The sequence below is a fragment of the Plectropomus leopardus genome, chromosome 6, assembly GCF_026936395.1.
Source record: "Plectropomus leopardus strain MGB_pleo_1.0 chromosome 6, ASM2693639v1, whole genome shotgun sequence".
NCBI classification, from domain to species: domain Eukaryota; kingdom Metazoa; phylum Chordata; class Actinopteri; order Perciformes; family Serranidae; genus Plectropomus; species Plectropomus leopardus.
Genome location: NC_142181.1, coordinates 3,032,599 through 3,041,950, shown reverse-complemented (window position 1 = coordinate 3,041,950; position 9,352 = coordinate 3,032,599). Strand labels below are relative to the sequence as shown.

The following is a 9,352-nucleotide window of genomic DNA, read 5'->3' as shown; positions in this document are numbered from 1 at the left end:
CGCAAAGAAGAAACCTCCTCCTCAGTACAGCAGCTCCATGTCTCAGCTCAGTGCGGTGACCGTCTGAGCAGCATGGTGCAGCATTTCAGGGCGACATGGTGGCTCAGTGTGATGAATATCTGAGCCCTGTGTTCGCGTGGGTTTTCTCCGGGATGCTCCGGTTTCCTCCCACACTCCAAAATCAATTGTAAAAGTAATTATGATGGTTTAAATAAAATAAAATAAATTTAAAATTAAATGAACAGCTTTTTTGTATTTGCTGTTTTTGGTGTATCTGCAGCACCTTGTACAATAATTGAGACCTTTAAAGAAGTATACACCACCTCTAAATACCATAAGATGTTACAATTATTACTAAAAATGTATGGAAGTAATACAGAAAAACAGTCAATCATCAGATCTATTATTCCACGTTTATGCATTTTTCTAATGTGAGGTGAAGACTGAGCATCTTTACAGATGTCTGTGATAGTTTCACCAACATTTTTATAGATGGTAGGTTGTAGAAAACAAAAATGTAACTATTTTTCAAAGAATGCTAGCTTGTGAGTGCCACACACACACACACACACACACACTACAGCTTTTTACACAGAGGTAGATGAATGATGCATGCTAATAACGTTTTTTTCTTGCGTATTGATGTCAGTGGACGTACATCATAGCCTGCGATTTGATTGGTGTTGTCATTGTACAGTCTGCATACATGAAACTTGATCCGGTACCCAAATTTATTCGATCCATGTTGAACAGTGAAGCTGCGATAAACTTATGAGACTGAATCTCACAGTCTGTAGGAGGCTTTAGAGCTCTCCCTGCTCCAACACAGCTGATTCAAATGATCAACTCGTCATGAACTCTGGAAGCTGCTTGATAACGAGCTGATTATTTAATTCAGCTGTGCTGCAGCAGAGAGAAATCTGAAACACACACATGTGGTACTTGACTCACACTGCTGAAGCCTCATTTCAGCATCGGATGAAAAATCATTGAAAACTTGGGGGAAATATTCAGAAACATGTAATAATAATCATGATAATTATATGTTTAAAATTATGTCACAGAAAAAATATACGTGTGTGTGTGTGTATTTAAAATTTTCCACATTTATTCATTCATTTATTTTCTTGCAACATTTTACAGATTTCTTGCTATTTTTTGGTATTTTTTGTTTTTGATAGAAATCAAACCAATTTACCCAGACTTCAAAGGGTTAAAGGAGAAATCTTTAAGATTTGGGTGTGAAAACCCATTTCTCACTCTTTAGAAAATAAAAAAAGGTCTGTGCAAGTTAGAATGTCTTGACCCACTGTTTAAGAAAACACTTCATCTCAAAAATACTTCATCATTTAGCCAACATTTCAGCATTTCACAAACACTCCAATATTTCACAAACATGCTAACATTTCACACAACACTCAATCATCTCACTCGAGACCAAGGAGAGCTTGTGGAAGCCTCCCACATACACACACCTACAGACTTGTTGAGTTAGCTGCAAGCAACAAGTCCCTTTTTCAGATTTAAAACTACCGAGTGTGGCGCAGGCCTCCAGGTAGATTGTAAACAGTGGTGTGCAGACACCACAAGCTCCTGTTGGTCTCGCGCGAGTGTACATACACACACACACACACACACACACACACACACACACACACACACACTGGGAGCTACAGAATCAAACAAGGCTAAAAACATGACACCAGTGACATTTTTCAAAACAACTTGGCACATTAGGGCTTCAGGACACTTGTCTCCATACTTCTGACGAGCAGTATGGAGACATTTTGCGGTTTTATTATCTTTTTTTAACATTTGAATCCTGGTCACCTTTTGCTTCAGTTGTTTGGAAGATGAACTTGGACTATGAAACTTCATGTCAACTTTCCATCGACATGAGGGTGAGTAGATAATGACTGAACTTTTTTATTTTTGGGGGAACTTTTGTTTTTAGGACAGCAGTTATGCTGTGATTCATTGAACTGACATTTACTGTAAAATGAGTAATGACAGGGAGGGTTACAAACAATAAAAAGATTCTCATACTGGACAAAAAGTGTTCCTTTGCTCTTTTTGATGGCAACTGATTTGTTACCATCAAAATGAGTTGCTACATTTACACGTGTAAAACATGATAGAAATATCAGCCAAAACAGTTTTAAACTATACATTAAATGTGGCTGATTAAGAAAGGTTGGCACTTCCTGTTATGTCTGTAACCTCTGAGGACGCACCAACTGTCTCTGATGACTGGAAAAAACCCTTCTGTCAACACACACACACACACCCAGTTTATTGATTGCAAATAGTTTCCTCCATTGCACGGCTTTGTAAATTCTCTTTTTCCCCCAAACCAGGATGTGTTCCTCTGTAACCAACCTGCTGGCAGACAGTGAATGCAAGACGAAAACTGACTCCTCACAAGAAATGAAAACTTTCACCACTTGTGCGGATGGATTCATTATAAAGTTTGTTGCATACAACAGCAACATTTTCCACCTTTGATCTCCCTTGATCTGCAGAACAATAAAGACAACAATGGCGACTGAGTCATGTAAGGCAAATTACTGCTTGAATTGCTTATCAGTGCAAAATTAAATATTTGTTAGTGTCTTCCAACAATGAATGACTTGAAGCACAACAATGGCGACTGAGGCCTCCTGCCTCACGCCCACCACCAAATCACAGCTGTGATGATATACAGTACAACGGCACACCTGTATGTGTGCATTTGCAGGATCCTGCTCATCAAAACCATAATCATGTCATTGCTGCATAGTGCCATTACTCGCAGAACCTGCAAACGAACCTGTTTTTAATTTTGATAAAACCTGGATTCAGATTAATGAACTGACCAGAGTTTACTGTAACAACCCTACACACACACACACACACACACACACACACACACACACACACACAAACACTCACATCTATCAATGTGTTTTTAAGGAAGAGGAGTCATTTATCTAACAGTAAAGTTCCTTCTTTTGCAGATGATGTGTTTTTCTTGCTTAGTGTGTCTATTGTTCATTGTTCACAGTTTCACAAATAGTCTTGTGATTGTAACAATTCTAAAATGGAGAGTGACTCAGCTAAATATCAGCCTGGTGTGTGATGATTGGTTGTTTTAGTATGATGTAAATGTGTCTAGAAAGCTATAAAAGTGAGCAGGACTCCTGTCAGCAGGACCAGGAGCTATACTTGAAGAGGAAGGGTTCCCCATCAGATCTCTTGCACCTTTACAGGTCTGTCTGAGGTTAGAGAAAGGAGGGGAAAGAGATAAGAAAAAGATCTTGTAACCAACTTATTTATTGTTAAACCTTTGAAAAGTGGATTGTCATCACTTTTGTTGAGCTGCATTAACCTTTCACAAGTTTGGGAAGAAAATGGGTTTGATTTCTTTCAGAAACATTGCAAATTTAAATGAAATCTTTATTAGATTTAGAAAATTATACTATGTTTACTAACTATGTTTAGAAATATTATAATTAAATACTTAAAATCATTTTAAAAATGATCATTTTAAAGGTAATTTTCTTGCCTTTTTTGTACTTTTTGTTTTTTTGTGTTGGTTTTTTTTTTGTTTTTTTAGCTTTCCAGTGTTTTTTGTTTGTATGTTTGTTTTGAGTTTTCCAACTTGTTACCAGTTTTTTGCTTATTTCTGGTTCATTTCTTAATAAATTGCTCATTTCCTTCTGTCCATGTTTTTGAAGGAAATCAAACCAATAAGCCTAGGTTTTAAATGGTTAATTTAAAAAAAAAAACTGATTTGACTTTCTTTAAGAGATCATTTTGATTGATTTTCATGGGATGGTACAGTAGTTCAAGTCTCAAAGAAAGTCTCCAGCTAAAGGATTAGAGTCCTGCACTGAGAGCTGAATGGAGTCGAGTAGAAAACAGCTTGTTAAACAATGTTAAATCTTTTAATAACTTGTCTAAAGCTAAGGAGGCATTTTACTGTTTTTTTTTTAAGGATGATATTTTTATCTTTTTTTTTGTCAGCTAACTGTTCAGCTTCAGTCTGGTGTTCATCAGTCAGAATGATGCGTCCTGTTGTCCTCGCTGCCATCCTGCTGCTGCTGCCTCCAGGGCTTCCAGCTGCAAGTAAGCTTCAGAAATTATTTCAAATGTTTCTATTATTACTGAATACAAAAACATCCTCACTCGTGGCCACTAAGAAAAACGCCGTCTATTACTGCAGTGGTAAGATATGTCATGGATTTGAGGGTTTGTTATATTGTGGACTTTGTTTGGGGGTTGCTTTGCTTTTTCTCTGTCTCCCTGTTTCTCTTTCTCTCTGTGTGTCTCTGTTTAGTCCAGTTTTTGCTTATGTTATAATTGTATGCACAGAGAGACAGGGAGACAGAGAAAAAGCACAAGGTGACACACAAAGAGTAAAAATACAAAATCAAACAGGAAACAGAACATCAGTAACTAGAAACAAGGAAAAACTAGAAAACAGAAAACCCCCAAACAAAGTCTACAATATAACAAAACCCCCAAACCATGACGAGATAAGGTAAAGTCAGTGACATATGACCTATGGTCATGAGCTTTGGGTAGTGACCAAAAGTATGAGATTGGTCAGGTGATCAGAGATGGGTGGCTGGGCTCAGTCTCAGAGGTGGGTGAGTTGAGCCGATGCCCCTTTGTGTCGAAAGGGGCCAGTTGAGGTTGCTCAGGCACCTGGGCACCTCCTGTTTAACCACAGACTGTATATGAAGATGGAAAATGCGACAGTTCCCCCAAACTGAAGTTTTTAATCTCAACCCCCCCCCCCCAGTGTCTGGCTGCAGTATAGGTCATAAAGCCCGCCCCTCCATGTTAATGCGACATAGGCCAAACTAAAATCTCAAAGTACAACCCAAAAAAAGGTTTACAAAAGATGGTTTCTGTCACTGATGTTTGTTCAAGTGATTGTTTTTATGATACGTTTGTTTTTAGTGAGTTATTAAATTATACAAAAGGGGGCTTTTCCGCCATGACTGACAGTTATGACAACCAATCCGTGTGCTCGCATTCAATGGGGCTGCTCGCAATTGTTTAGCTGGAGGTTTTGGCAACTACCTCACCGCGGATATTGCTACTGCGCAGTCTCCGGATCACAAAATGGCAATGCCTGTATCTTGGATATTTTAACCTCGCTTCAGCGTAGCAGGGGTAAATGGTCATCTATCTTTATATACAGTCTATGCATCCAACTGGTAGGAGGCCCCAGGGCAGACCCAGAACACACTGGAGGGATTACATATCTCTTGGGAATGCCTTGAAGTCCCCCAGGAGGAGCGAGGCTCAGCCTGCTGCTGATACGTGAATTAAAATGGATAGATGGCAGTTTTAAGATATTATTTATCCTCCTTATTTTAATATTTTATTATCAACCTCAGTGCTTCCTTTGATTTTTTTTTTTTAGATAATGATCAAACGCACTTTACTGTCCTGGTGACAAACTCTTTAACAATGTCTGCCAATCAGACCTACTCCACGTATGTGGCTTTCAGAGGAATCTTACTGGGTGGACTGAGGAGACTGCAGGATGCAAACACAGGCTTTAGGTGAGTCAGTCACTTCAGCTGTTTACATGAATCATTGACTTAAAGCTGGGCTAGATATCTGGAAAAGGTATGAAAAAAAAACATGTATTTGATGAGTTCAGTGGGAAAGGGCTGAATGAGAACACGCTGGTTTTTCTGGCAGTTTCACCTACACAGAGAATGCAGACTACGGCCCGTTCCTGGAGAGTGTGAACGGTTTGGCTGGAAATACGACCGCACGTACCTACTGGGAGCTGCTGGTCAAGAAAGCCAACTGCACAATCAGACCTGATGTTGGTGAGACAACCAAGAGAGCACGTTTCTGTCTTTTTAAGGTCAACACCCTCTGCTGTTCTGACTGTAAATCATTGTATGATCTTGTTTCCTCTTTGGTTCGTTTGCAGGTATTGGATGCTACATTCCAAGTGCAGATGACGAAGTTATCCTTAAATATAACACTTACTAAAGGATCAGCAGCCACTGGAAATGTAATCAAAGCCAAATTTAAAAGTATGATTATGTATTTCACAGATTATCTGTCAACTAAGATTCATTCAAATTCCTCAGTGAGGGAGAAATAACTTTATAAATAGCCAATAATGTAAACAGTGTGCTAAATGCACACACATTAGGAAAGAGTGTTTGTTTAAAGCACCAACAAGGAAAGAGTTTGTTAGTTTGTCCTGAATCTTGGATGATTGTCTCATGGAAAACAACCTTCACCTTGAATTTCCTGCTTTGTAACCAAACTCTTTTTCCTTAATACTTTAGCTGCGGATAACCGTTACACACTTCAACATGCTTTGTATTTTTTCTGAAATAAGTACAAAAATGAATAAAATAAAATCTCTTTTGCTAAATCAAATCTGTGTTTAGCAAAATTTAATTTTTTCAGTCTATTTTCTGCTCAAATTTAAAGTTGTTGCAAATAATCATAAATTTGTCCCAAAAAGGCTGATCAAGGTTGCACGTCTCAGCACAAAGTCTTTTTTTCATCAGGGCATGTAAAAAAAACACGTGGCAGCTCACAGATGTGGCTGATGTCAGGCAATCAGAGCAGCCTGGATAACTGTCACAGGTGCAATCAATGAAGTGAGTGAGTGTAGTGGTGGCCTCTGATGTCTGCGCTGTGTTCGGACGGTGAGACCTGGATGAGGATATCTCTCCGTTTAATCTGACTGCACAATACGGTCAACATGCCCTCAAACTTCAGCTCCTACACAAATGAAAAAATACGGCAATATTTCAGCAGGTTCACGATAAGTTTAAGCCAGCAAACACACTTTTAACAGCATGTCTAAAACACAGAAATGTCCATCAGCAATGCAGCTTTAACTCTCCTGTGAAGCACATTATCAAAAAGGGGAGAGACTATCGTGAGACACATGATATATAAAGGGGGGACCCACAAAAATGAAGGTAGGGGAACAGGAACTGAGTCTTGCACGTTCTACATATTGACTTTAGAGGCTTAACACATCAGGTTATAAATAATTACAATGATTTTATGTAATTATAATAAAACAAATCAAACAAACAACAAACAAAAAAAGAGTCAAAAGGCTGTTTCTCATGCAAATTCAACACACAGAGGGATATTTTATTTCGATAATATAGTTTTATTCAACATTAGACAGAGGCATGTTGTGTGATAGTTCATTTATACACTGTTCATTTTGAACAGCGGCTGCTGGATCTTCACCACGTTGTAAATCTCAGGATGATTTGGTCCTTCGCGTTGGGAATGTAACACCCAATTCCTGCAAAATAAAGAAAAAGAGCCAAATATTCTATTGTAATCTAATCAACAGAAAAATTACAACAAAGATCAACAGACATTTGCCAAGTGGACTAACCGACGTCAGGTCTTATGATTTTGCCATCTGGTTTTTTGACCAGCAGCTCCCAGTACGTGTGGTCTTTGTCACTTCCAGCCAGTCCGTTCACACTCTCCAGGTACGGGCCGTAGTTTGGATCCTCTGTGTAAGTGAACCTGCAGGACCAAACACAAGAACAAACGCTGTCACTACGAGCAGACACGGAAGCATTCGGCTGATTGTCATCAGGGTCCCGTTCTTCAAAATGAAATGATTAACTCTTTGAAACTTGGAAAAACTGGCTTGATTTATTTTAAAAACATGAGAAGGATGCAAGAAGAAATTAATGATGAAATGACCTAAAAATTAGCAAGATTTTTTTTTTGTTTTTTAAAGATAATAAAAAACATACAAGAAAATTAACTGAAAATTAGTAGGAAAATCAAATAAGAAAAGGAAAAGAAAGTAAAAAAGAAAATGCACAAGGAAATGTCCTGGAAAAGTGCTTTAAAATGATCAAAATGACAAAAAAGACACAAAATTACAACACAAAACAGAGAGACACAAAACGACCCAAACCCACAAAAAAATGCATAAAGACTACAAAAAGATGACATGGATGAGTCCTTGAGCCTCTCTGTCAGCTCCGCCAAATTTGTGTAAAATTTAGGTTCTTATATCTATTTTGCAAGTGTTGGTGATAGTTTTTGCAGTTAGCTTTGGACGATGGCGGCGTGTGGCTGATTGACTCGTAACGAAATCAAGGGGTCGGCCAATATCGTTTTTTTAGGAGCCGATACCGATTATTAGTAGTTGACAAGACTGATAACCAATATTTAGAACCAATATGCATTTAAATAAAAATGAAAATCTTTCTGTCAAAATTTAGAATTTGGAAAATTACAAACTTTAGCAAATGTTAAACCAAAACTGAAACTTTCAACATCATAAACAACAAGTTCACCGCAACTTTTTTATAAAGTCTGGTGAAAATTGAAATAAAAATGAATAAATAAAGTAAAAGTTCCTCTCATGCTGACATTTTATTTGCATTTTTTTAACAAATTAATTTTATCTGGAATCATTATAATAAAACCCTGTAACAGATAATTGGCTAAATGACAAATATCGGCCCTAATTATCAGCCAGGCCGATAATCTGTCGACCCTTACATCAGAGAGTCACTCTGATGTCCTGATCTTACTTAAAGTTTTCATTGGAGCTCATGAGTCTGTTCAGCGCGCCCAGCAGGATCCCTCTGTACGCCACCTGAGTGCTGTAGGTGACAGGAGCGGTGCCCAGTAAGCTGTTCTCCACCACCACTTCAATGGGAGCCGGTTCGCTTACTGAATGACGAAAAAAAAGGAAACATAAAAATAAGATTTTTTGATATCCGGTAATAAAGATTTTTGTTTTATGAATTCTTACTTTCAGTGCGAGTCCCAGGAGGCAGCAGCAGCAGCAGCAGGGCCGCAGAGAGCAGAGCGGGCAGCAGCATGACTGAGAGTTCGCTGACTGGACCGCCGCAGAGTTTTATTCCCGTCATCACTGTTTGGAGCTGAGAGCTGAGTGCACTTTGTTGATCTTAGTTTAAAAACTCTGATAATGTTTTCCAAAGAGCCAAATATCACCTTGAGGTTAAGATATGAAATGTTTGCACTGCTAAATTATGTAAACTGTGCAACGACCTTCGAATATACTGCGTCAGGAGTCAAAGCACTCAGATCACCTCTCCAGATTTAAGTTTAATTAAAGCTGATTTAAGCTTTTGCATTCAAGCATAAAGTGGCATAAAGTGATGGTGATTCGTGAGGAGGACATGGAGGACGTTTCTAGGATTTCAGGACGTTTCCTGAATTTTATGACATTTCCAGGATTTTAGGATGTTCTGTTACGATAAGAGTACGTACTCTTCAAAAGACACTATGATCACTAAAATTATGAGGAAAAACATAAATATATTGGTATCAGTTATCGGCCAAATGAGTTGTTAAATAT

General features: G+C 38.3%; 2 protein-coding genes across 3 annotated transcripts; one reads left to right on the top strand and one right to left on the bottom strand.

Moving 5' to 3' along the window:
• The first annotated feature begins 3,100 nt into the window (after positions 1–3,100).
• Positions 3,101–6,402, top strand: LOC148189292 (cobalamin binding intrinsic factor-like). 2 transcript variants are annotated; one of them, XM_088078496.1, is made up of 5 exons: positions 3,101–3,248; positions 4,006–4,107; positions 5,417–5,558; positions 5,701–5,834; positions 5,942–6,402. In XM_088078496.1, the coding sequence occupies exons 2-5, from the start codon at positions 4,044–4,046 to the stop codon at positions 6,001–6,003; spliced, it is 402 nt and encodes a 133-aa protein (XP_087934622.1). In that variant the 5' UTR covers positions 3,101–3,248; positions 4,006–4,043; the 3' UTR covers positions 6,004–6,402. The 2 variants fall into 2 exon arrangements, with proteins under 2 accessions (XP_087934622.1, XP_087934623.1); XM_088078497.1 differs by having other exon boundaries at positions 3,221–3,259.
• A 733-nt stretch (positions 6,403–7,135) lies between these two features.
• LOC148189291 (cobalamin binding intrinsic factor-like) lies at positions 7,136–8,925 on the bottom strand. The gene is made up of 4 exons (XM_088078495.1): positions 8,783–8,925; positions 8,559–8,700; positions 7,394–7,530; positions 7,136–7,297 (listed from the first exon to the last, which is right to left on the bottom strand). The coding sequence occupies exons 1-4, from the start codon at positions 8,898–8,900 to the stop codon at positions 7,236–7,238; spliced, it is 459 nt and encodes a 152-aa protein (XP_087934621.1). The 5' UTR covers positions 8,901–8,925; the 3' UTR covers positions 7,136–7,235.
• Positions 8,926–9,352: the final 427 nt, after the last annotated feature.

Coding starts and splice junctions, on each gene's coding strand:
- LOC148189292 (XM_088078496.1), top strand. CDS start 4,044: ATGATGCGTCCTGTTGTCCTCGCTGCCATCCTGCTGCTGCTGCCTCCA. Junction 4,108..5,416: donor TCCAGGGCTTCCAGCTGCAA/GTAAGCTTCAGA, acceptor TTTTTTTTTTAG/ATAATGATCAAACGCACTTT. Junction 5,559..5,700: donor GATGCAAACACAGGCTTTAG/GTGAGTCAGTCA, acceptor TTTTTCTGGCAG/TTTCACCTACACAGAGAATG.
- LOC148189291 (XM_088078495.1), bottom strand. CDS start 8,900: ATGACGGGAATAAAACTCTGCGGCGGTCCAGTCAGCGAACTCTCAGTC. Junction 7,531..8,558: donor AGCTCCAATGAAAACTTTAA/GTAAGATCAGGA, acceptor TTGGTCCTGCAG/GTTCACTTACACAGAGGATC. Junction 7,298..7,393: donor AATCATAAGACCTGACGTCG/GTTAGTCCACTT, acceptor TTTATTTTGCAG/GAATTGGGTGTTACATTCCC.